At 41.2% G+C, this 27,818-nt stretch overlaps 1 protein-coding gene across 4 annotated transcripts; it reads left to right on the plus strand.

The window, feature by feature from the left end:
* Window positions 1-240: 240 nt before the first annotated feature.
* On the plus strand, window positions 241-27,293 carry HAO2 (hydroxyacid oxidase 2). Of its 4 annotated transcripts, none has more exons than XM_050748834.1 (8): window positions 241-361; window positions 12,507-12,645; window positions 14,343-14,494; window positions 16,198-16,475; window positions 18,049-18,258; window positions 25,267-25,425; window positions 25,777-25,846; window positions 26,947-27,293. In XM_050748834.1, the coding sequence occupies exons 1-8, from the start codon at window positions 349-351 to the stop codon at window positions 27,000-27,002; spliced, it is 1,077 nt and encodes a 358-aa protein (XP_050604791.1). In that variant the 5' UTR covers window positions 241-348; the 3' UTR covers window positions 27,003-27,293. The 4 variants fall into 4 exon arrangements, with proteins under 4 accessions (XP_050604791.1, XP_050604783.1, XP_050604800.1 ...); XM_050748826.1 differs by lacking the exon at window positions 241-361 and adding an exon at window positions 11,931-12,150; XM_050748843.1 differs by lacking the exon at window positions 241-361 and adding an exon at window positions 11,937-12,051.
* Window positions 27,294-27,818: the final 525 nt, after the last annotated feature.

The following is a 27,818-nucleotide window of genomic DNA, read 5'->3' on the forward strand; positions in this document are numbered from 1 at the left end:
AAATCACCCACTCCCTACCTCTAACAATCTGTGATGAGCAGAGGACAACATAAAGTTTGAGAGAAAAGAAACCATTTGTTCACTTTGAAGTTTAATTTTGTAATAAACTTCACTTAATTCTGAAGTAAATTTGCAAAGCCAGCAAAATTCTTTCAAAGTCAACCTTGCTCAGGCCTAGTTGCTTATTTACTGCTAAGCTGGATGTTTTCATTAAAAGATTAACTTTGAGCCTTCAGCCTCTTCTTTAGCATGAACTGTGGGTAGTGATGTGTGTTTCCTAACACCTCCGGCAGTGAGCCAGGCTTTGAGTGACTGTGTCTAAACACTGCTTTCCCTGAGGACTGGAAGATGTTAGAATCAGGTTTGTCATTGAGTGTGTTCTGTGTGCTTGGAACTGAGAAAGGAGATGAAGTGCCAGGTGGGATGGGAATGGGAGATATCGTGGAAGCCAAGTGTGAGTTTGCAAGGCAGGGACCTTGGCAAAGACAGTCCTAGGGAGACAGGTGTTAGGGAACTCAGGGGGCATGGGCAAAGGAAGATTTGGTTTCAAAGAGGATACAGACAGAGAAGCTTAAGTCTAGGAAGTTGAGTCTTAGAATTGTATGGAGGAATATCTGTGGGTGTCTGTAGGCGGAAAAATGGGTTAAAATGTTTTCACTTGGCAGCGTTCTGAAAACCTAAAAGGTATGGCGATTGCCTTCAGGGATATATTTAGTATTTTGACCACTGCTTCCTCGCCACAAGCAAAAGAAAACAGTGACTCCTAAAAAAACAAAGAAGTCACTGTGTCTCAAACAATGTAGTTCCTTTGAGCAATAAGCTTATTTGGAACAAATAGGTTACAAAGTCCCTCTAATGAAGAGCCTCCGATTGTGTTAAATTGAATCTACAGATCAACCTGGAGAGAACTACCAAGAACACTAATGAAGATAGGGAGGTACTGGTATAAAGACAGATAATAGATCAATGGAACAGAATAGAGAGTTCATTAGTAGGAAGCAAAATCCCCAGACTTTTATTCTTAACTACCACTATATTCTGCATTTTGCAAGATCCTTCAATTCTCACAAGATCACTATGAGACAGATAGTAATATCCTAATTTAAAGATAGATGAGAATTGGAGCTTGTCTAGAATAGATTGAGTGGAACATCATTTGTGGCATATCATTTGAGAGGTAATGGGAATATTGCCAAATTTCCAGGTAACTCCCCCACCAAAGGGACTTCTGTTATACTCTACATCGTATCAGTTATCAAATGACGAGCTATTCAAGTCTGTCTTCTTCAACTGTAAGCTTCTTGAGAGCAGAAACTTATGTGATAAAGGCTTTTCCCCCCATATCTCTAGTGTTTAGCATAATACCTTGATATATTATGTTAGATTAAGCTATGTTATAGTAAAGAATAAACCTTGACAACTTAGTGAGGTAGCACATAAATATATATTCCTCCCTCGTACAATATCAACTGATCTCCAGGGCTACTTTTTTCTGAATGGCGTTTTGGGAATCCAAGTGGCCTTTCTCTTGCAGCTCTGTCTTCTTGAGGATGGAGGATCACTGTAGAGGAGGAAACAAAGCTGGATGGTCACATGCCAGCTCTTCAATCCTTGGCCTAGAATTAACACCTGCTATTCCCACTCCCAGCCCACTGGCCAGAAGAACTAGTCACAGAGCCGTGCCTGTATTTAAGCAGGAGGGAAATGTTAAGCACATGGGGAGCAGTATATGCCTCTGCTATCCTGGCTGAGAGTGTGTGTCAACAAACCTTCTTGGATAAACTAATGAGTAAATCTGACAGAGGGTTTAAATTATACTATGACAGAAATACTCAAATCCTGAAGCAGCTTTCCACTTCCAGAGCCTCAGATGAAATCATACATGTCATCAACAGGAGGAATAATGAACATGGAGCTGCCTTTATTGACAATCTAGTCTATACAAGGCACTGTTTTAGAAATTTCAAAGGGGCCATAGTGCTTAGTCCTCATGGTAGCCCTATGGGATGGATGTTAATATTCTCCTTTAACAAATAAATTTTGCACGGAACCATGGTGAGCAAGTAGTAGAGCTGAGATTTCAGCCTATGTTTGCCAAGTGCCAAAGGTTATGATATACTCTCTCTTCTCTACTCCACTGACTCCCTCAGGCATAGTTCCTTGGGCACAGTCGATTGGTGGACAGCAATGGCCTTCAGAAACACAATCTGGGTAGTTGCCATAGACAGAGATGCCAGGAGGAAGGCAAAGAGAGAAAAAACTGCACTTCATAGCTGGGCTCTTCCATCCCCAACTGCTCTGGCCTTTCTCCTCTCCTCCTGCTACCACCCAGTGATTGCCACTGTGAGATACAGGTACACCTGTAAGACCTGAAGTCACTAGTGGACAGAGTGGAGGGCAGAGCCTGTTTTGGAGCTTTGTGTGGATGCTGATGTCTGTTTTGCACATTCTATCCTTGTTGAGCAGATAAAAAGGCAGGGGCAGTGATCTCACAGTATCACATAGAACTCCTTTCCCAATGGTCTGGATTTTGTGGGAATTGACCAAGCTCACTTTATGCAGCTCTCTGACCATTCAGAACAGAGACTTAAATGTCTCCTCCGTACCACTAACACTCTATACTAGTTCAAAGACATTGGAAACAAGTCAGAAAGATTCCAGATCAGGCTTTGCCATTTCTGTTGCATGAGCTTGGATAACTCACATGGATTCTACGAGCTTTAGTGTTTTCATCTATAACATGGGGCTCATACATACAGTCTCTGATTGCCCGCTGGATTGTCGTAAGCACCAAATGGAATAGCATATAGAAGAGTGCTCTGTAGACTGTTAAGACAGATTTAAACATAGGTTATTTTTTAGTGATTGGCTGAATAATGAAGATTTTTTCTATTTGAGTTATGATTTTTTTTGAGGGAAGAAAGCAAAGTTGCATATGTCCATGACATTTTAATCCTCTAAGGTCTGTGCCAACTCTGTCGTTCCATAAACCACACTTGGCTGTGCCCATTTTCTTCTTTCTATGGTGCTTCAGAGCCAGGCCACTGGAATCGTGACACATTACTAGTTATGTAATATTGAACAAAGTATTTTAACCTCCTGAACTTCAAGTTTCTCACCCGTGAAATGGGGATGATAATATTTGTGTTGAACATTTCAACAAGGATTAAAACAGTCATGCATGTAACGCAATTTACACAGTGCATGGCACAACATGAAGCACTTGATACATGGTTGCAATATTATTGTCATTATTATTATTATTCATATTAAGGAGCCGTCATGCTGTCTCCAAGGTTCTTTGCATAATCAAATTATTCCACTGTTTGAAATAATAAGAAAATCCTCAATCTTTCAAAACACCATATAAACATTTGGATCAATGTCTCCCAGTATGCCCTAAACTATTTTCAACACCCTATGGGCAGCACACAGTTTACAACATGGCTGAGTTCCAAAACTCTACTTGGAGGGCATTTGTTTGAAACTCAGAACAGATTTTCCCATAGAAAGAATGCTATTAAAATAGCGGTTGGATTCCCAGGTGACTGAAATACCCACTTGATTCGCAAAATAGCAGAAGATCTGGCATATTTGCAATGCAAATTAACGTGAAACAATGTTATTGTATTGCTGGTCATTAACCAAAACTGAAAACTAAGAAAATTGTGTATTAAATCATTTAAAAATTTTTCTTGTATATGCAGCTGATGAAGAAAAGCAGGCTTAATTAGAGGAAGAGAGAATGGAGTGGAAATGTCAGTAAGAAATGTTAAGATGTCTGAGAGTACTTTCAAAGGTTTTTGAAGTTCTTTGCTAGGTCTAATGCGCCTTCAAAATTGTTTCACTTTGTTCTTCTTGACACAAGGGACTACATAGCACAATTATTTTTGGTTTGCAAATGAAAAAGGAAAGGAGATGGGAGAGATTAGGAAAAGAGAAGAAGGGGTGAGAAAGATTTCTCTGAGAAGGCACTCAATAGTTTGGAGAAATTGAGAAAGGAGGAAGAGGCACATCTATGTAGTAAAATGGATTTCAATTACCTGGTCTGACAGTAGGAAAAACAGGTGGCGTGACAGATCATATCCGCTTGTAAAAGGGAATGGTGACAAGATTGGTCAAGTAGTTATTCGCTGAAACCATAAGGTGGTGCCATGGGACCAGAAAAGTTCATGAAAAGCAAGCCCTCCAGGCTGGGAGGAGGAGCAAAGGCAGGCTTGAGCATCCAGCTGTTTGGTGTTGGCAAATATGTCTAAATATTGTGCTGGTTCCCTGTTCTATACTTTATTGCCATGAAGTAAATGTTGAATTAGAATGTTCATATGAACTCATCTAAATAGCTCCTTGTATTTATGGGCCAAGAAAGCACAGAATATGAGTACTTGAAGGACCTCAGCTCAGCTTTTAATTTCAGGTGGCTTCAAATCTATCATGGATTAAGCTGAAATATACAAAAATGTATATTTTCTCAAATGAGGAAACTGAGACTTGGAGAGAAGACATGTAGCCTGCCACTGTTCAAATAACACATAAGTGTTAGTAACGATCTCCCTTGAAGCAGCCTGCCTCTCAGGCTGCCACACGCACAGCTCCACTGACTGGATGAAGCAAAAGTTTATTCTATACCTCCAACTTCAAGTGGAGCTCCTTTTGCTGGCGTGGCTAAGCAGGGTCAGAAGGAGTAGAGGTGAAGGTGGAATGATAAAATCTAGTGTAGATGAGTTGAGTCTCTAGAAATCTTAGGTCTGTGCTGAGAAGCTAATTCTCAAGTAAGGAGAAGCTAATTCTAGGTTTTCCCAGGCTATCCACAAGCAATTGCAAGAGTCATATTGTATTTCAGAAAGAACCCTAAATGTGGAGACAGAAGACCTGAGTTCATTTATTAACTGTGCTACCAAACTTGTGCACATCTCTCTGTCTCTCTAGGGTCCCCCTTGGCTCCATCAAGCAAGACTGTTCTCATAGTCTTTCAGTCCTCAATAGGCAGGATGTGTGGGAGGCAGGACAGTGGTAGGTAATTGCCTAATTAGGTCACTATAGCTTCAGAGTGAGCATGTCCTTAACATAAACGTGCCCACCACCGCAAACCTCAAAAACTCTTTCAATCCGTGACACACAAAGCTCCTAGAGTAAAGCAAAGATATGAGTCACTCTCCTATCATGACTAAAGAAGCTGTTCTGAAGAACTCAAGCATCATACTCCTCATGGTAGAACACGCTTGCAGGTCAAGAAGGGAATTTTCATTAGTAGAAAGGAAAAAAGGCTAATGAGAATGGGCGAGGAGTGGCAGTCTAAGGAGGAGACATTATTATTATACAAATCAGAATAAAACAAAAAAAAAAGGGCCATTATGTTTCAGAAGGCTCCTGCATCCTTGATTCACAATGTATGAGAGCTCAGGGAAGAAGCTAGAACTGATTCTGGGCTGACAGCCACCAGGAATTAATCCTTGCCACATCTTAACTGGACTGGCTCCTTTTCCCCTCACTCCCATACAAATGCCACCCTTGATTCCTCAGGTCACTGCAATGCTAGAAACACTTGGTTCCTTTTATACACTGAGGGCTGACCTGCTGTTCCTGGGTATCCAAATTCTTCTTCCTTCCCTCTCCTCCCCATGCTTGGGGCTCATCGCCTCAGTCACAGGAGCATTTTCCAATGCCATTGATTCATGTCTTCCCTGAACCCAACACTGCCATCTGCACATGGCTCTCCTAGTCTCCATCAGCTCTGCCACCCTTCTCCTCTCCCGTCACCTCTTCATTCTCGGGGTCTCCTCTAGCTTCAGCCTCTCCCCTGAGAATGCTGTTGTTGACAATGCTATGGTAATGGCTATACCCTTTGTATCCACTATCCTTGAGGGCAAGACTGATGAAAGCATTTTCAGCCAACTTTGAACAGTCTAATCTCTCAAACTAGGCCCGTAAAATGTAGCCTTGATATTATCTGACATTCCATTGGGAAACTTGGCATAAGTTCCTAAAGAATTAGGCCAGAGGTTCTGGAAGGACACCATCCTATAGCACCAAGCAAGTGTACCTTAAAGTGAGTCATCAGAGGCTGACTTTTCTCCCCCATTGTATCTCCACAGCCTACCCTGCAATTTTCACACTGAGATTTCCCACAGACTGTGTAGGGGGGTTCCATAAAAATATAAGCTGTGATAACCCTGAGTTCCTAAAGCAACACCAACATGAATCATATGAATCATACAGAATCTTCAAAGGAAGACAACTTGTTATCTGTCTGGTGTTAAATCAGATTGCAATATTGAAGAAAGCCAAGTCTTCCTTGAAAAGCCTGCCAGCTTCTCTACTTCCTTCCTCCTTCCCTCAGTCAGGACAGTTTGAACTTCAGATTGTTAGCAACAGGTACTCCTGAATGTCCTTGCCCTTAGATTTCCTCCTTCTTGTCACTGGTCTGCTAATTGTACCTCACTGTTTTCATTATCAGACAAAAAGCCTAAAGAGGTTCAAGGAGCTAAAAGGAGCTAAAGTTTCTAGAACAATAGCTGGCAATTGGTCAGTTTGCAGTTTTATTCTTTTCTCCTGTGTCTCTTCTTCTTGGGCAGTAGGAATAAAAAAGGAAAAAAGAAAACAACATTGAAATGGAGACAAAATAAAATGGGAATACAAGAGGACAAAATAAAATGAGAATACAAGAAAACCATTAGATAACTTGAATCTTCCCTTTAATTCCTGGTAGCTTCAAGACTGGTAGGGATCAAATTGAATTAAAGTATATACAAATATATTATGCTAATTTCTTCTTTTCCAAATTTAGGAAAAGCTTTGAACAATGAAGTTATCCTTTTCTTTAATTATAAACCTTATATTAAACCTCTAATAAAAATAATAGAGATTTACGTATATTATATTAAAAAATGTATAATTGTATTTTTCAACCTACAAAATTCTCTCAAGTTCAATGTAACAAGTCATTTATGAGAACCAACTACTTTGTTCTTTACCTGAAATTGAAAATAGAGAAAGTCTACCTTTAGAAGCTACCAGGACACACGACTTCAGAACCATCTCTCATAATAACTTACTACCTGATTGTATTAGTTCATTTTCATACTGCTATGAAGAAATACCTGAGACTGGGTAATTTATAAATTAAAAAAAGGTTTAATGGAGTCTCAGTTCCACATAACTGAAGGGGCCTCACAATTATGGCAGAAGGCAAAGGAGGAGCAAAGGCATGTCTTACGTGGTGGCAGGCAAGAGAGCATGTGCAAGGGAACTGCCCTTTATTAGACCATCGGATCTCATGAGACTTATTTACTATCATGAGAACAGCATGGTGAAACCCACCCCCCATGATTCAATTACCTCCCACCGGGCCTCTCCCATGACACGTGTGGATTATGGGAGCTAAAATTCAAGATGAGGTTTTGCTGGGGACACAGCCAAACCATATCATTCCACTCCTGGTCTCTCCCAAATCTCATGTCCTCACATTTCAAAACGAATCATGCCTTCCCAACAGTCCCTCAAAGTCATAACTAATTTCAGCATTAACTCAAAAATTCACAGTCCAAAGCCTTATCTGAGACAAGGCAAGTCCCTTTTACCTATGAGCCTGTAAAGTCAAAAGCAAGTTAGTTACTTCCTGGATACAATGGGGGTATAGGCATTGGGTAAATACAGCCATTCCAAATGGGAGAAATTAGACAAATTGAAGGTGCTACGGCCCCATGCAAGCCTAAAATCCAGCAGGACAGTCAAATCTTAAAGCTCCAAAATGATCTCTTTGACTCTATGTCTCACATCCAGGTCACACTGATGCAAGAGGTGGGTTCCCATGGTCTTGGGCAGCTCTGCCTCTGTGACTTTTCAGGGTACAGCCTCTCTTCTGGCTGCTTTCACAGGCTAGTGTTGAGTGTCTATGGCTTTTCCAGGTACACAGTGCAAGTTGTCAGTGTATCTACAATTCTGGAGTCTGGAGGATAATGGCCCTCTTCTCAGAGCTCCCACTAGGCAGTGCCCCAATGGGGATTCTGTATGAAGTCTCCAACCCTACATTTTCCTCCTGCACTGCCCTAGCAGAGGTTCTCCATGAGGGCTCTGCTTTAAGCAGATTTCTGCCTAGACATCTAAGTGCTTCTATACATCCTCTGAAATCTAGGAAAGCTTCACAAACCTCAGTTCTTGTCTTCTGCACATCCACAGGCCCAACACCATGTGGAAGCTGCCAAGCTTTGGGGCTTGCACCCTCTGAAACTACAATCTGAGCTGTACTTTTGGTTTTAGCCACCGCTGGAACACGGCACCCAGTCCTGAGACTGCACAAAGCAGCAAGGCTCTGGTGCCTTGCATCCTAGGCCTCCAGTCCTATGATGGGAGGGTCTGCAGTGAAGATGTCTGATGTGCCCTGGAGACATTTTCCCCATTGTCTTGGCAATTAATATTTGATTCCTCATTACGTATGCACATTTCTGCAGCCGGCTTGAATTTCTCCTCAGAAAATTGGTTTTTCTTTTCTATCATCAAATCATCAGGTTGCAAATTTTCCAGACTTTTATTATGCTCTGTTCCCCTTTTAAAAATAAGTTCCAATTCTAAACCATATATTTGTGAATACATAAAACTGAATGCTTTTAACAGCCTCCAAGTCACCTCTTGAATGCTTTGCTGCTTAGAAATTTCTTCTGCCAGATACCCTAAATCATCTTTCTCAAGCTCAAAGTTCCACAGATCTCTAGAGAAGGGGCAGAATACTGCCAGTCTCTTTGCTAAAACATAGCAAGAGTCACCATCATTCTAGTTGTCAACAAGTTCCCCATCTCCATTTGAGACCACCTCAGCCTGGACTTCATTGTCCATATTACTATCAAAATTTTAGTCAAAGCCATTCAAGAAGTATCTAGGAAGTTCCAAACCTTCCCACATCTTCCTATCTTCTTCTAAGCCCTCCAAACTGTTCCAACCTCTGCCTATTATTCAGTTCCAAAGTCACTTCCACATTTTCGGGTATCTTTATAGCAGCGTCCCACTACCAGGTACCAATTTACTGTATTAGTCCATTTTCATACTGTAAAAGAAATACTTGAGACTGGATAATTTATAAAGAAAAACAGGTTTAATGGACTCCCAGTTCCACGTGGTTGGGGAGGCCTCACAATTATGGTGGAAGGTGAAGGAGGAGCAAAGACATGTTTTAAGTGGCAGCAGGTAAGAGAGCACATGCAGGGAACTGCCCTTTATAAAACCATCAGATCCACCAGGCATGGTGGCTCATGGCTGTAATCTCAGCACTTTGGGAGGCCAAGGTGGGTGGATCACCCGAGGTCAGGAGTTTGACACCAGCTTGGCCAACATGATGAAACCCTGTTTCTACTAAAAATACAAAAATGAGCTGGATGTGGTGGTACATGCCTATAATCCCAGCTACTCGGGAGGCTGAGGCAGAAGAATTGTTTGAATTGGGGAGACAGAAATTACAGTGAGCCGAGACCATACTAAGCTTGACATACATTATAAAAAGAAAAAAATGCATAATTGTATTTTTAAACCTACAAAATGCTCTTAAATATAACAAGCAATTTATGAGAACCAACTATTTTGTTCTTTACATGCAATTGAAAATAGAGAATGTCTATCTTTAGAAGCTACCAGAACACATGAGTCTAGAACAAACTGCACTCCAGTCTGGGTGACAGAGTGAGACTCCGTCCCAAAATAAATAATAAGTAAATAAATAAATAAACCCGTCAGATCTCATGAGACTCATTCACTCTCACAAGAACAGCACTGGGAAACCCACTCCCATGATTAAATTACCTCCCACCAGGCTCCTCCCATGACATGTGGGGATTATGGGAGCTACAGTTCAAGAAGAGATTTGGGTGGGGAAACAGATAAACCATATCACAGATCTTTCACAAGTTATTTTATTTCTGAGGCCTCAGTCTCTTTAAATGCAAAACTCAAAAATTCACAGTCCACTAATACCTTCTCTGTCTTCTTCACAGGGACATTAAGAAAAAGCTGTAGATAGAAAAGAGTCTAAGGAAAAATTAGAAGAGGTATAGAAATGAGAAAAAAATAGTGTTTGTTATATATAAGATGCTAGGGTTGATTCTTTGTGTCCAAGCAGGTTTCAAATCACATAATTGACACTATTCTAGGCATATGACTCTGCCATAATTGTGAGCATATTTCATCTGGATTAGACACAATCTTTATGCTAGAATTGTGTAGAACAGCATTTCTATGAGTGTGTAATGTATAGGATATGTGGATTTATTGAGATATCAGGAGTTGAAACCTGGTGGAGAATTCTCATCCAATGATGAAGATAAATGACAGGCAGGGGAATGTTAAATTCAAGTAAGGAACACTGTAAGCAGCAACTCAGTGCCATGTACTATCCTAATGCCTGGGAATACAAAGTGTGTTGGGGATCCCAGGTTCAGTTCTTCATTAGGAAGAACAAATAGTTGAGGCTATGCTTTATTACTGAAAGCAAAATTAGCAAAGGGAAAAATGGCTCTTGCAGCAAAATCTGGAGGAAACCAGGTATAAGCTTCCACGAGTCCTCTGCCAGTGGACTCATGCAGGATGCAGTTAATTCCCCCAGCATGGGGGAATTACATGTGATGACACATGTAAAATGTTACCTACCTGAGCAGGTCAGTAGCGATTCAATGCCCAGAGTTTCACGTTGGGGGCTAATCATGTGGTCACCCTCTGCCTAGCCCATACCAAGAGGAGAAGCAAATGTTCATCATAAACCACATTGTTTATACAAACAGTTTACACATGGGGAGGTACTCTTATCAGGGAACACTGGGAACCCTGTTGAAGTCCAAGTTCCCAGACACCAATCAAGGTCCAATCTTGCAAGCAGACCTCTGAAAGAATAACATTCCCAGGCCTAGTATGTTAATTATTTCATGCACACAGAGATATAAATAAGCAATTGTGATATAATTGGTTACTTGCAATGATTAATTCATTTGACTAAGGTTTATTAACCCCTTGAAGGGTGGAGTAAGAATGAGCTAAATTAGATATGGTTGTAGTACTTTGTCAGACTCAACTCCATACCTCAATGTTCTCTCCTCACTCACTGGAAGAGTAAAAAAGTGCTATGACTGGGCTCCAAATTACTCCTCATAGCTTCCATCTAGAGCCCAGTGCACTTCCCGGGGGCTCCGTTTCTTGTCTGTCATATAATTTCTTCCTGCTTAGACCTTTAAGTAAGTGCTAAGGGCTACTTCTCTGTTTGACTTCAACAGAATCTGGCTTGACCAGATTCTGGCTTGACTTGAGGTATCCTCAAGCAAGTTCTGCCCCATCCCTGCTCCAGCCAAGATTCCCAGCACCTCACATCCCATCTGGCCTCTCTGTCCCCTTTGTCCATTAGAGGAACTAACCCATTCCTAGTTGAAGCCCTAGTTACTGGGAACTATTCTCTTCCTTTAGATAATGACTTAAAAGCCATTCAGTTTCTACCCACAACCTTTGGTTAATTTTCACACGGCTGCCAACTGCCTGGGAGTTGGCTGGAGCTTAGAACTTCACGTTTCTCTGTTTTTCCTTCTGGAATCCTCTCATGCAGGAGCTCTACATGCTGTAACTGAAAGCAGCTAGTGTCTTCAGCATCTCCGCTGCTGCTGCTGTTCCTACTGCCCTGTTTCTACTGGAGAGATTTATTGATTACCCCCAAGCCTTGTCCTCTTTTCTCTTTCAGAGGTATTGTATCAAAAGTACCAAGCTCTGGGTTTATAGGGCTCAAATTGAAGATGGGAATAAAAGGAGGCAACACACATTGTTTCTCAGGTCCCCAAATTAGCAAAAATAGCAAAGAGGTAGATGGTGACCCTTAAGCCTCCTGCTAATATTAAGCAACATGTTCAGCGACCCAGCCAAGAATTACAAAGTAAACTTTCTTTTGTTCTTTCCGCTCTCTGTAATCCACAGCCCCAGCAATTCAAACACTGAGGTTCCTGGGAACTCTCAGATGGTAGCATACATTCACCAAGGAATGAAGCTGGTGAGGCAGTGAAGAGCCAGGGCCTAGAAAGCTGGGAATGCCATGATGTGGGTACATTGAAAAGCAAGAGGCAGGCATGATCAACCTTGAACTTTAGGAAGATCCCAGGCAGCTGATGGAAGACAAGATGGGGAGTGAATGTGAAGGCAAGATAAAAAAAAAATTACAAAAAAAAATTTGTAATGAGGTTTTAAGAGGTGGTGGAGCCTGAACTAGGTCTAAGGTGGTGTGTGTAGAGTGGAGGAGAAAATATGAGAAATACTCAGAAGGCCAAATAATCAGGATTTGGGAATGGGAATGGGAGAATGGAGGGGTGGACCATTACTCTCTGCCTTCTGGTTTAGGGATCATTGGCTTTGGCAATAACTCCGTTAAGATAAAGAATACAGGGAGACTAATGTTGAATCCAAACAATTTCATACTGCAGCTTCCCCTTCATTTTCTTTTCTGCATCTGAAGTGTTCTCACTGGGTTGGGTTTGGTTTTGTTTTCTCCTCGGAAGGTCCAGAAATGTCCTTGGTGTGTCTGACAGACTTTCAGGCCCACGCGCGAGAGCATCTGTCTAAGTCAACTCGGGATTTTATTGAAGGTGGAGCTGATGACAGTGTCACGCGGGATGACAACATTGCAGCATTTAAAAGGTTTGGTCTTCTGCAGCCTGTCTATTGTTAGGTTGAGGTGCACTGGTGGAGAGCTCCTTGGACAGTAGTAGTCCTGGTTTCTGCCTCCAGAAAACACAGACCACTCAAGACCTAATAAGGTGGATGATTTTTTTGTTGTTTTTGTTTGCTGGGGGCAGGGGAGGGAGGGTTATGGGAAGATTGAAAAAGAGAGAATTTCTCTTATAACTAGCATAAGGAAGTCATTCTCCTTCATCTCAGCAACTCTGCAACCTGACAAGATAGAACAAGAGTCTCAGAATGACCAGTTCCCTGGTCAGGGAGGATGGGCCTGTTGGGCGGCCTAGATCTCCTGAGTTCCTAAACTCTGGCTTGGAGAAGAAAATGGAAGACAGGAGAGAACACTCAGGTTTGGAGAAAATACGGAGATCCAAGGAGCCTTAGAGATAAGAGATTGAGTCAGCGGAGAAGAGTTGGTCTGAAAAAGTAGGAGATGGAGCATCGGTCAACCAACATCAGTCCGCAGGCAGAGGCTGACCCGCCACTTATTTTTGTATGGTCCATGAGCTAACGATCGTTTTTCATTTTTGAATGACTGCAGGGTGGTGAGTCAAAAGAAGAATAATTTGTAATACTTAAAAATTATATGAAATTCAAATTTTGGTGCCCATAAATAAAGTTTTATTTTAACACATCGATGCTCAGCCATTTACTATTGTTTATGGCTGCTTTTGCACTTCAACAGCAGTGCTGAATACTTGTGACAAAGACCACATGGTCCACAAAGCCTAAAATATTTACTCTCTGGCCCTTTATAGAAAAAGCTTGCTGATTCCTGTGATAGAGAGGTCAGGAGAAAACTGAAAAATGGTATAAAAGGGAGCCCTATGTTTTGTATTTTCATACTTAGCACTATACTAAGCACCTTACATCGTTTATTTCAGTCTGTCTTCACAAAACTATTAGGAAATTTGGATTATTATTCCTATTTCAGATGAAGTGACTGAGGTTATCTTACTCAAATTTGCACAATTAGAATTTTCAGAAAATTTTTCTAAGTTCGTGTGCAGAAATACTGATATTGTGTAAACAATGAAAACTTTAGACTCCTGAGGCTAAGTAAACACTTATCTAAAATGTGTGTTTTGCATATTTATTATTTGTAAATTCTCCTACTTTCTCCTAAAGCAGTGTTTAAGTCAAATCTTCAAACTAACTAGCTTTATCACAAAAACCTCAATCACTCCCTGGGATTTGTTCTCATTCAGTGGCCTTTTCTTACTTTCTGGAGACTTGTTCCTAACCTGCGAGGAAAAGAGCCTGGAACTTCTTCCTGCCTATTCTTTTCCTTTTAGTCTTTGTTGTGATGAACCAAACCATCCAAGTGCTGCAGTGTAGTCAGGGAGGCATGGCTTAAAGACACAGACCTCTGACAGAGCAAAGCAGGTATAGTGTATAGTGTGGACTTGGTGTGCACAGAGTGGTTCAGAGAAGGTTGGGTAATGGGAAATGAGGTGTTGGGAATGGCTTTCTGGAGATGAGCCTTTTTCTGGATCAACACAGGTTACTCAGCTGCCAGACAACTGAACCCACCAAGGTTCCACAGGACCCAGTCTGGTTTAGACTTGTATCAGGAATCAGGGGGACCCACCCCAGGCAGCACCTCCCTGCTGCAGAATCATCGCACCAACAGAAGATCTCTTTGTTGTCTGGCACAGAATTCGCCTCCGTCCCCGGTACCTGAGAGATGTGTCTGAGGTGGACACCAGAACCACAATCCAAGGGGAGGAGATCAGTGCCCCTATTTGCATCGCACCCACAGGGTTCCACTGCCTTGTCTGGCCTGATGGGGAAATGAGCACAGCAAGAGGTATGAACCGTCCCCACCTTGAGGTTCCCTTCCCAGAGGAGGGGTCCCTCAGAGCAGTGGCAGAGTGCTCCAAGATTCTCTCTAGAAGGGCTTTAGGAACACAATCTGGTTAACACTAGGAAAGCAGGAAAGGGAATGCTTAAAGCTATGTCTGTGTAACCTAAGATTGAGAAAACATTCATTTTCCATAATAGAGAATAGTTAGAGTGCAAGGGGGGTTAAGATGAATAAGAAGGTGCTAAAAGCCAACCAAGTCATCCCTCAGAAGAGGGATGCTGGCCCTTCAGGCTCACACCATCTGCAGGGAAAGGGATGCTTAATGCAGCCCCAAGGCTAGGGCTCTCTTTGGCCCCTGATGGGCCAGGACTAGGGCTGAATGGCAGTCTCTGAATTTAGGATGAGGAGAGAATCATGACATTAGGTCCTAACATAAGGCCCTGGAACCTGCTGTTGCCCAAATATTCCATTTTCCCTCTCTTCAATTGACCTTGTCATCTTGTTTGACAAAGATTTTCTTGTTGGGTTACATCTCCTTCCCAGTCAACCTGATTCTCATCCCACATCCTCCACCACCACCACCATCACCACCACCACCAATAATAATAATAATAATAAATAGAAAAGGAGAGATGGGGCTGAAAATGCTCTTGGGACTCCTTCATAATCTTCACTCTAAGTCACATCTCTTTTTGTGAATTGCTCAGGGCTTCCCTGAGGTCTTTTCCTTTGACTCCATGATACAGGAAGCTATAGATTCAAGGATTCTAGAGCTGAATGTGACATCCATCTTGATGGGGTTTAGGGACCAGGTCTAGCTAGGTTGAAACATTAATATCCTATATGAATATGACTAGTTTACTAAGTCGTCATGGTTGAATGTGTTGTTTGGGGGTAGGATGAAAGAATGGGGTATCTCCTGTTGACATGAAAAATTGAAAGTGTTCATTTTTGACTAGCCTAAATTCTCTGCCCATGAGTTATAGTGGGACAGTGACGTTAACCTGTTGGAGATTTCACTGAAATGAATAGAGTAGGAAATGGGAAATCTGCCAGTCAACAGCAGCAGTATGAATGTCATCACCATCAACTTCATTAGCACTGGTATCTATGCAGTACGCCACTTTGCAATGTAAAGAATGCTCCCATAGCTAGTATCTTATTCAGTCTCCCAACAACCCTAAAGAGATGTATTATTTTCCCCATTTTACAGATAAAGAAAATGAGAGACTCAAGGCCACCCAGCAAAGAAGGAGTAGAACTAACATTCTTCTAATTTCATATGTTATGCTTTTTCCACCATGAAGTTCAGGATTCTCCACTGGGATTACATTCCCTCATCCTCTGTCCTCTCTAATTCTCTTCTGCTTCATTAAGGAGTTCATAAGAAGCCCAGTTTCCTGTCTGAAGGCTATAACACAACCAACATGATTCTGGAGATTGCATGACATCTTTAGCTGGAAATATTTTGTTATCGAGTAGAGGGTTTGTAAGACAGGTTATACAGAGGAGAACCCAAACAGCTTTAGGTCTCTCAGTCTCATCAAATTGCCTTCCATCCCTTTCTTATAAGGAAGCAGAATGAAATTAAGTTTTATCTGCATTCATGGGGCAAGATGGCCAGAGGCTACACAGACTCCCAAGGCTTTTTAGCCTAGTCCAGAGGCCTCCGTCCTCCAGCCTGAGTCATGTCCTTTGCTTTGCAGCTGCCCAAGCAGCTGGTATCTGCTACATCACCAGCACATTTGCCAGCTGTAGCCTTGAAGACATTGTTATCGCAGCTCCCGAAGGCCTCCGATGGTTCCAACTCTATGTGCATCCAGACCTGCAGCTGAACAAACAGTTGATCCAGAGGGTAGAATCCCTAGGTTTCAAAGCTTTGGTAATTACTTTGGATACACCTGTATGTGGCAATAGGCGACATGACATTCGAAACCAGTTGAGGAGGAACTTAACACTAACAGATCTTCAGTCACCTAAAAAGGTAGGAAAGATACCAAATTCAATGGACAAGCATTACAGGAGGCAAATTTCCTTCCCTCTTTTCCCCTTTCCTCCATTCTTTCTTTCCACAACCTTTTATTGAATGCCTGCTCTGTGCCAGACACTGGGGATACAGCAGTTCGAAAAAGCAGATATGGTTCCTGCTCCTTAGAGTTTCCAGACAAGCAGAATGTAAGACCAAATGTTCTCACCCTTGGAGCTGCCCAACCTGTCACCAGAAGTGTTCTGACCAGAGCTGGATGCTGAGAAATAGGAAAGCCACAGAAAAGATTTTCACGTGAACAGGAGAGTAAACTAAAAAAGTTCATCCAACATTTTCTACTTTATGACACACTCAGAAAATGCTAATTTTGGTTGGCATACATAGACAAACTGACTCTCCAAAGGGGATGTTCATGGCCAAGGTGACTGGCCAGACAGTCTAGACAGGCCAGGTTCTACCCTACTGCCTTGAAACTGAGGAATCAATATCTCTGCACACATAGAACTCATTTGTGGAGCACCAGGATGTTATAGCACATTTGTTTGTAATCTCTGAACCAGGTGATTACAAAGGACACCTTCCCCATTAAAATCCTGCAATTAAATGGCAAGGAGTACCTCAGAGAGAGACAGCCATGATAAAGTGGGAATCCCTGGCTATAGTAGAGATACTAAAGCCAGCCTTTTCACCCAGTGGGCAGCTGTGACATCCAGCCAACTAACTCAACGGTTCTCATTAATCACAGATTGGCCTTGAGGTGCTTCAAAATCCTTATTCAAATTCCAGAAGCACGAGATTTATAAATATTTGATGTACATGGTGAGCCAAGAGTAAATATTGGGTAATAACTGATTTGGTATTGCTTAGTTCTTATCCTGGGTATGTCTCAACCACAACATATCACATTGACCTATAAATGCTTTTGCTTATCCATCTCATATACTAAACTCTGAATTTTTTTAAAGTAGAAATTTTGCCTTATTTGTCTTTGTGTCACCAGATCCTAGCACAATTATTGAGCAGCAATATGATTCATGGTCAATGATAAGCAATTAAAGTAGAAATTCTTTTATACTAATTTTGTTAGAAAAAGGAGCTAGAAATATTGTTGGGTTTCGTTGCTCCTGTTTCTTTTTGTTTCTTTGTTGTTTGTTTGTTTGTCTGTTTGTTTGTTTTTGAGACAAGGTCTCACTCTATCAGCCAGGCTAGTATGTGGTGGCGCCATCACGACTCACTGCAGTCTAGACCTCCTGAGCCCAAGTGATCCTCCCACTTTAGCCTCCCGAGTAGCTGGGACTACAGACGTGCACCACTATTTATTTTTTTTAGAGGAGCAGAAGCAGGCTCTCTCTGTGTTGCCCATGCTGGTCTCAAACTCCTGGGCTCAAGAGAGATCCTTCCACCTCAGCCCCACAAAGTGCTAGGATTACAGGCAAGAGCCACCATGCCCAGACCTGTTCTTCCTCCTTCCAGTTTATAAATGGCAGCTCTCCAAATGTGTCTCATCTTTGGAATGCATCAAGTAGCCTTGTGAGAGTTCAGCACTAAGTTCCCTTTTTATTTCCTATAGGGAAATTCAATACCTTATTTCCAGATGACTCCTATCAGCACTTCTCTCTGCTGGAATGATCTCTCCTGGTTTCAGAGCATAACTCGATTGCCCATCATCCTTAAAGGGATTCTGACAAAAGAGGATGCAGAGTTAGCTGTGAAGCACAATGTCCAGGGCATCATTGTTTCCAACCATGGTGGGAGGCAGCTTGATGAGGTTCTCGCTTCAGTAAGTAGGATTACTTCCGAGAGGGGTGTGTTTGTGAGTGCTGTGTGTGTATGTGTGAGTGTGTCCACATCAAGGGACTCTGTGCAATCTGAGCATATTTCACTCCTCCATACCACATGTGTTGGTATGTAGCTGTGAATTTTAAGGACTGTTAATTATTAGTAGTAGCCTACTGTGTGCTAGGCTGTTTTTTCAACCTTTACATATAGCATCTCTAAGTCTCATGCCAATGCTGCAAGATGGGTATTATCCCTGTTTTGCCAATGGGGATTCTGTAGTTTAGTGATGTTAAGTAACTTGTCTTTAGTTCACATAGATAATAAATAGTTAATATGGAATTTCATTAGACAGATGTTCTAAAGTAAACACCTTTCATGGCAAAACTCTAAAAACACCCTAATGAGTCTTTTGCTAAAATCTAAAAAAGTCCATAATTTTTTTGCTTAACTCATAAACTTATGTCCATTATAGATGAAGTTTGAGGGCAAGAAAGAGAGGGAAAGGAAGGCAGGGAAAGAATCTTTACGTGGGAATTTGTTGTTGATTTGTTTTCATTGAGTTATATTTTTTTCAAATGTTCTGTTGCTGCTTGACTTGTTTTAAGAAAGAGAAATGAGATTTTTTTCTTCTTCAGTTTCATTGACACTTACATAAATAAAACATGTTCACTGCAGATACATTAGAAAATATGCATAAGCAAAAGATAAAAATTAACACTAATTTTATCACTTTCACTAACATCAATATTTTGGTCATCGTTAACATCTTCTTAATGCAAATACAACTTTTTGTGTTTAAGAAAAGTATAAATACTATTTTGTTATATTTTTCTTTTACTTAGCATTATATTAAGAGCAACTTTTTGTTTCAGTGTATATGATCCTCTTATTTTTACTGGTATGTAGTATGAACAGACAACTATATAACCGACATCCATTGGAGAACATCTGTATTGCCTCTAATCTTTCCCTATTTTAAACAACACATCAGTGATTGAATCCATAGCACATTCTCAAGTACTTCTTTAAGATAAAATTGAATTAGAAATTTGCACTAGCTGGTTGGTACATTCCAAGACACATGATGCTGGGAAGCCTAAGAGCCAGCCACTCACCTCCTCCTCTGCACCAGCTCTAACTGGTAGAGGCAGAGGAATGGCAAGCCCACATGGAGAGTGGGGGCCACTCTTCACTGTGGCTCTCTGGTAAGAGTTGAACTGAAGCGGTCGGGCCTCCTACTTTCCATCCCACCTGTTGACCTGCAACCTTAGGAGAAAGTGGTTGGGCAGAGCACACAGTGAGCTCTCTCACCCAACCCCTGCCAGGATGCCTACAAGCCATCCAGTATTTAGCAAAACAGAGAAAGCAAAAGAGTATGGCATGCCCTGAGTCATCCCAACTATGCCTAAATAGGAACAGAAGACAATGAAGAGCCCATCACCAACAAGCAGCAAACATTAGAATATAGGCTTTTGAAAGAAAACTAATAAAATACATCATACCATAGGTGTCAAGCTCTCATTAATCAACTTAGCTGGTCTTGTTCCTTTGGAAGAACTGAGTAATGAGTAGAGAAAGAGGGAGACTAATTCTCCCATTGTGCTTCCCCACTAGAGAATGAGTATTGGCTAAGGCAGGGGCCAGGGAGAGGAGAATTTCTCCTATCTTATTGTGCTGATCAACTTGTTATTCTCCCAAGCCATTTGGCTTCACATCCAAACCCAACGTCACTCAGAGACAGCACCAATATCATTGTGAGCCTAGTGAGGGTTTTGCTTCAGGTGAAGCCTGACTCTGCACTTGCATAACCCTACCTCACTCACCTCACCTTAATCCTGGCCCGAGATCTATTTATTTATAAAAACAAACTTCCAGCTCACAGGTCAGAGTTTGCCATTTGGTTTTTTAAAACATTGTATTCAAATATCATTTATCTGAGTTTTTTAAAAGTTTATTTCCATAGGTTATTAAGGAACAGGTGGTGTCTGTTACATGAGTAAGTTCTTTAGTGGTGATTTGTGAGATTTTGGTGCAACCATCACCTGAGCAGTATACACTGCACCCTATTTGTAGTCTTTTATTCCTCACCCCCTTCACACCCTTTCTCCCTTAGTCCCCAAACTACATTGTGTCACTCTTACGCCTTTGCATCCTCATAGCTTAGCTCCCACATATGAGTGAGAACATGTGATGTTTGGTTTTCCTTTCCTGAGTTACTTCACTTAGAATAACAATCTCCAGCCTCATCCAGGTTGCTGCAAATGCCATTAATTCACTCCTTCTTATAATGGCTGAGTAGTATTTCATTATCTATCTATCTATCTATCTATCTATCTATCTATCTATCTATCCACACACCACAGTTTCTTTTCTTTTCTTTCCTTTTTTTTTTTTTGATATGGAATCTCACTCTGTCTCCCAGGCTGGAGTGTAGTGGCACAATCTCAGCTCACTGGAAACTCCGCCTCCCAGGTTCACGCCATTCTCCTGCCGCAGCCTCCTGAGTAGCTGGGACTACAGGCACCCGCCACCACGCCCGGCTAATTTTTTTTTTTTTTTTGTATTTTTAGTAGAGACGGGGTTTCACTGTGTTAGCCAGGATGGTCTCGATCTCCTGACCTTGTGATCCACCCACCTCAGCCTCCCAAAGTGCTAGAATTACAGCCATGAGCCACCGCGCCCGGCCTATACCACAGTTTCTTTATCCACTCATTGATTGATGGGCATTTGGGTTGGTTCTACATTTTTGCAATTGTTAATTCTACTGCTATAAACATGTATGCAAGTATATTTTTCATATAATGACTTCTTTTCCTCTGGGTAGATAGCCAGTAATGGGATTGCTGGATCAAATGGTAGTTCTACTTTTAGTTCTATAAGGAATCTCCACAGTGTTTTCCATAGTAGTTGTACTAGCTTACATTCCCACCGGCAGTGTAGAAGTGTACCCTGTTCACTGCATCCACATGAACATCTATTATTTTTGATTTTTTTGATTATGGCCATTCTTCTAGGAGTAAGGAGGTATTGCATTGTAATTTTGATTTGCATTTCCCTAATCATTAGTGATGTTGAGCACTTTTTCATATGTTTGTTGGCTATTTGTGTATTTTCTTTTGAGAATTATCTGTTCATGTCCTTAGCTCACTTTTTGATGAGTTTTTTTTTTTTCTTGTTTGAGTTCCTCATAGATTCTCCATGTTAGACTTTTGTCAGACGCATCGATTGTGAAGGTTTTCTTCCACTCTGTGGGTTGTCTGTTTACTCTGCAGACTGTTCCTTTGCCATACAAAAGCTCCTTAGTTTAATTAAATGCCTGCTCTTTATTTGTTTTTATAGTACTTACTTTTGGGTTCTTGGTCATTAAATCCTTTCCTAAGCCAGTATCCAGAAGGGTTTTTCCTGTTATATTCTAGAATTTTTATAGTTTCAGATCTTAGAATTAAGTCCTTGATCCATCTTGAGTTGATTTTTGTATAAGGTGAGACACAATGATTCAGTTTCATTCTCGTTCTCCTACATGTAGCTAGCCAATTATCCCAGCACCATTTGTTAAATATAGTATCTTTTCCCCACATTATGTTTTTGTTTGCTTCACCAAAGATCAGTTGGCTGTAAGTATTTGGGTTTATTTCTGGGTTCTCTCTTCTGTTCCATTGGTCTATGTGCCTATTTTTATGCCAGTACCATGCAGTTTTGGTGACTATTAGTAACGAGAGAGAATTCATGTCCAAATAAAAGACATTTTTATAGTCCCAGCATGGTATTATTTGGATTTTTTTCTTTTCTTTTCTTTTCTTTTTTTGAGTTGGAGTTCACTCCTGTCACCCACGCTGGAGGGCAATGGTGCAGTCTCAGCTCACTACAACCTCCGCCTCCTAGGTTCAAGCAATTCTCCTGCCTCAGCCTCTCAAGTAGCTGGGATTACAGGCACTGGCCACCACGCCTGGCTATTTGTATTTTTAGTTGAGATGGGGTTTCACCATGTTGGCCAGGCAGGTCTCGAACTCCTAACCTCAGGTGGTTCACCTGCCTCCGCCTCTCAAAGTGCTGGGATTATAGGCATGGACCACTGTGCCCAACTGGAATATTTGTATGATGTCGTGAAAGAAAAACATGTTTGTACAAACTCTTCTAGTGAGCCATACTATGCAGTGGAGTTGATAATAATTGTGAAATAAAACAGGGAGTGAATTTCACCTTAGGGTGCAGTGAGGCTTTAGAGTTAATTTTTAATAGAACAGAACAGGACATTCATTAGAGTCTTCTGGGGATAACAGCTGACTTATCCTTTCCCCTGGTCCCAGGAGGAAGTACAAGGACAATGTTAGATATGAAACCTCATAGAGGTGGGAACTTTTCTCAAAATCCTCATCTTTTATAGCACTGGCAACATACTGCAGGGAGTGGGACACTGACCTCAGGCACAGAATCTAAGGGGGTGCCAAAAACTCAGATACTATAGTTCGAAATCAGATGATCTCGAAGTTCCTCATAGAAGTTCCCACCTCTTTCACAACGGTATAAAAATATTCCAAATAATACCATGCTGGGACTATAAAAATGCCTCTTATGAAATGCAAATCAAAACTACAATGAGATACCATCTCACACCAGTTAGAATGGCAATCATTAAAATGTCAGGAAACAACAGGTGCTGGAGACGATGTGGAGAAATAGGAACATTTTTACACTGTTGGTGGGATTGTAAACTAGTTCAACCATTATGGAAAACAGTATGGCAATTCCTCAAGGATCTAGAACTAGAAGTACCATATGACCCAGCCATCCCATTACTGGGTATATACCCAAAGGATTATAAATCATGCTGCTATAAAGACACATGCACACGTATGTTTATTGCGGCACTATTCACAATAGCAAAGACTTGGAATCAACCCAAATGTCCATCAGTGACAGACTGGATTAAGAAAATGTGGCACATATACACCATGGAATACTATGCAGCCATCAAAAAGGATGAGTTTGTGTCCTTTGTAGGGACATGGATGCAGCTGGAAACCATCATTCTCAGCAAACTATCGCAAGAACAGAAAACCAAACACCGCATGTTCTCACTCATAGGTGGGAACTGAACAATGAGATCACTTGGACTCAGGAAGGGAAACATCATACACCGGGGCCTATCATGGGAAGGGGGGAAGGGGGAGGGGGGAGGGATTGCACTGGGAATTATATCTGTTGTAAATGACGAGTTGATGGGTGCTGATGAGTTGATGGGTGCAGCACGCCAACATGGCACAAGTATACATATGTAACAAACCTGCACGTTATGCACATGTACCCTAGAACTTAAAGTATAATAATAATAATAATAATAAAATCTTTTAGATCTATACAGCCATATATACCTCCACTGCCTGAGAACTTAAAGTGATCCTGGCACTGTTAGGCTATATTCAGTTCCTAAAACTGCCACAACTTGTTTTGTACTTAACATGCAAAGAAAAGAATCAGTTCTGTCTTAAGAACCTTTCCTTAACTTTGAAATGGATAAACAGAATCAATTATTTCATTTCCAATGTAATCCTTTTGAAAGTATGCCTCAAACACAATTTTCACAATGTCTATAGATCAGATGAGTTTTTAAACCAGAAGTATTCATATAGTCCCTATAGATATTAATTCCTTATACAGCTTATATTTTGGGGATGGAATATGCTTTACTTGGGTGCATCCTGGTTTTCATGCCTCACTGTATATATTTCAATAAAAACACTGATGTATGTTATAGTCATACGTACATAGACAGGCGCCAGTCAAAAAACATCTCAAGAAAGTTGCTTTAATATTACCCTCTAGCTTGGCGTAAATCTCTTCTGCAGAGAGAAAAATCCATTTTTCTGAGAAGGTAAATGTTTATTAAATGCAAATACTGATATTCGTTTCCTAGGAAAAAAAATTCCTCTTATTAGAATGTGAATTCTCTCTAGTTATTACATGTAAGTTCCAAACATATTCAATTCCACCCCCTCACCTATAAATTAAAGTAGAAAATTATTTCCTCACTAGTTTCTTATACTGTTCAGTCTTGGCCAAAGGATCCCATTCAGATAGAATGCTGATGGATTCCTTTGGCAGCAGATGGCCTCATAGGGCCAAGTTTTGACTCCTCTTCTCAGGCTATCTCTCAGAGAAGCATAGCTAGAACCCCAAGGGAGTTCCAGAACTCCCTCCCCAAGGATCTTCCCCCTTGATCCATAAGGGGCCTGCTGTCACTCCTCTTTACAGACTTGTAGGTGCCTAGAAGCAAAGATTGGCCTGGGGCACCTTGTGTGGTCAAGGCCTATTGGCCTGTTCCCTGGAATTGAAGAGGCGACATAAGAGACAAAGCTCCTTAGAAAAATCAGGCCAAGGTGATAAGATGTTTTTATTGTGTCTATCAAAATCTCAAAATTTAGTTTTACCATGTTGTACTTTAGTCCTATCTCATTTTCTCAGATACGCCATGAGGGAGTCAGGGACAAGTTGGCCAAGTGGTGCATGAGAAATAGTGTGCAGCCCAGTTTCCCAAGTCAAGCTGCAATCCAGACATGCAGGCCATGGCCGAGTACACTTGTCTTGCCAAAAAGACTTAGTGCCTTCACAGTGGAGAGACTTTCTATTTTTGCCACCCTAGAAACAGAGAGAGTAGAAGAAAATCAAAAGTCAAAATGTTGTTTGAAAAGAAGAAGGTTAAAGTGAACATTATAAATGGAAAATGCCCCTTTTGGGATGGAAAGAGCAACCAAGCAGTTCTTCCAATCTGTAAGAAAGTTAAGGGGGTCAGAGAGAAGCTAGACTGGAGTCAAAGCAGAAAGTCAAGGCAGGAGGGCCTCAGGAATGTGACTGCCGCTGCAGTTGATCAGCACCGGCAGCCTCAAGCATGGGAGGGGAAGAAATTGTCAAGGGCATCTCCTCAGCTTGGTTTGCCTGGTCGTATGCCAGGAAGATCAAGTCTGAGAGTCAAAATAGAAAGCCCTCCAGCCCATGTGTATCTCCTTTTCAGATTGATGCTTTGACAGAAGTGGTGGCTGCTGTAAAGGGGAAAATTGAAGTCTACCTTGATGGTGGGGTCCGAACTGGCAATGATGTGCTGAAGGCTCTGGCCCTTGGGGCTAGGTGCATTTTTCTTGGGAGACCAATCTTATGGGGTCTTGCCTACAAGGTGAGAGTGGCAAAGCGAACCAGCAAGAAGATACAGAGCTTCTCATTCATTTCTGTGCTTTCCTGTGGTTCATTTTCCAAGCTTAGTCCTTTTCAAAATGATTCCTAAAGGATAGTTACACCTAAGCTGCATCTCCATGCTTCCTCTGAAGCCTATTGCAAAATATTCAATAGCTCTCATCCCCTATCTTTATCTCTGTCCTTTCCTTTATTCCCGAGGTAATTCTTACTTCACAGATATTTCCCATCTTTGCCATCATAGCTCTGACTACATCTAGAATTTATATTCAGTGAATGGTCAGAATGTTCCTTTATGTCTCTTTGTGTCTCTGTCTGTCTGCCTCGGGAGCAGGGTGAACATGGTGTTAAGGAAGTTTTGAACATTTTAACAAATGAGTTCCACACTTCCATGGCCCTTACAGGTAAGTTAAAAACATTTTTTTCTCTGATTTGGAGCTTAAAGCAGGATGGCGAAAGAATAGGAATAGCAGTCCTTCCCTCTAGCTGACCCTTTCCTGACATGGTAGCTGTTCAAAACATAGGACAGGCAGGCAACATTCAAGACAAAGATTAAGCAGTATTCTCTGCCCAGTGGAAACCAGAGCACTCCTCAAGATCATTGTCAGTTCTGGGGAGTGTCACCTCTGGCTCTGAATTCTTGCTTCTGTTGAATTCATTCAATTTGTGGACCATTGACATATCCCATGCCTGCTGTTTCTGTCCACTCCAATCAACCCAGGCATGAAACTCAATTCTTTTCTATGCTTCTATTTTTAGGAAAAGACCCTCTCATTAGTATATTTTTGTGAATAATACATTTTGCCAAAGTTATGGTGCATACATCATAAATATGGAAGGAACTCCCAGTTAAACATTATGCAGTCTGTTATTGAATTCTTTCAGCCTTCTTATCACCAGGGACTTCTCATTGCCTACTCAAGCCCACAACTCCCCAGCCCCATAACATCATGCCAGCTTCTCTTTTTCCCTTCTTTTACTTATCTGGAGTTACTCTCTTCAATCCTTATGGCCAATCTGAGCTACAGTCATAATTTTACATATTAATTAATATCTTCTTCTAAAGAAGAGTCTTTTCCTTTGACAGAACTTTCCTTTAGATGGCAATTGTTATGTGGAATACTCACCCCATCTCTTTTGCTATCTGTGTGTCATAGTCCTCCCTAACAGATACTTCCTATATCCCTGAGCCTTATCAAAACCAAGATAAAGATCAAAGACATCTATTGCACACAAGAGTTGATTTAGAAAATGCTAAAATAGGGTTTTTACATGTTTACCCTGACATTTTGACATAGCTGTGTTCAGAGATGACATGGGCTCAGGTTCACAGAATAATTCCCAATGCAAACAGAATTACATTATTCATTCTGTATGTAAACCATTTATAAGAGTGAGCACAAAGATCAAGTCAGACTTGTTCCCCTTCATGACCCCTTACCCATGATGAGGTGAATTGCTGGTATTTGAGAGAAATGAGCTTGTAACCTCATTGTTCTTTTAGGCTGCCGGTCGGTTGCTGAGATCAATCGAAACTTGATCCAATTTTCCAGGCTGTAAGAAAAAAGAGCCAATAACCAGACTGCTGAGGTTGCCCACAGGAGGATCACAAACTCACAGCATGGTGTGTGATGCTGTCCTGCCTGGACCCCATCCCGCCCGGAGGCTTATGCCCCATATTTCCCATATTTCCAATCCCTCCACCCCTGTGCTTCAGGCCCTCCAAACCCCTGTGTTCCCCAAATGTTCCATGCCCTTCTTTGTATCACTGACTGTTATATGTTGCTTTCTTGCCTAAAATCTTCCTCTGAAGTAAAAGATGTCAAAAGGACAGATCATTAATGACTGGAACCACTAGTGGGTTATATTTTTTGCATACTCTATACAACTCTATGAAATGACTATTTAACTTTGTACTCTGGACAGAGGAGCTGTATATACAAGGCATTTTCCCAACAAAAACATACTCCTATCTAAAGAAATAGGGAAATAGTTAAGGACATAGGCTTTGGAGCCACACAGATGCGGGTTTGACAATCAGGACTACCGCAAGCTATGTGACTTGGGCAAGTTTTCTGATCTTTCTGTGTTTCTGAGTCCTGGTCTGTAAAATGGGGATTATACTCCCTCAGTCAGTAGGTTGGGAAAAAGTTTGAGTACGATGATGTATTTGAAGTTCATAACACTCATACTTAATGAGTATATATATATACACTCATACTTAATGAGCGTGTATATATATATACTCATACTTAATGAGTGTGTATATATATATATATACTCATACTTAATGAGTGTATATATATATATATACTCATACTCAATGAGTATATATATATATATATATATATATATACTTATTGCTTGGAAAATTTC

This window comes from Macaca thibetana, chromosome 1 (assembly GCF_024542745.1).
Source record: "Macaca thibetana thibetana isolate TM-01 chromosome 1, ASM2454274v1, whole genome shotgun sequence".
NCBI lineage: Eukaryota > Metazoa > Chordata > Mammalia > Primates > Cercopithecidae > Macaca > Macaca thibetana.

What these genes read in the sequence shown, in the direction of transcription:
- HAO2 (XM_050748826.1), top strand. Translation starts at nt 12,120, where the DNA reads ATGGAAGACAAGATGGGGAGTGAATGTGAAG. An exon ending in GATGGGGAGTGAATGTGAAG is followed by an intron (nt 12,151 to 12,506) that starts GCAAGATAAAAA and finishes TCTCCTCGGAAG; the next exon opens with GTCCAGAAATGTCCTTGGTG. An exon ending in AACATTGCAGCATTTAAAAG is followed by an intron (nt 12,646 to 14,342) that starts GTTTGGTCTTCT and finishes TGTCTGGCACAG; the next exon opens with AATTCGCCTCCGTCCCCGGT.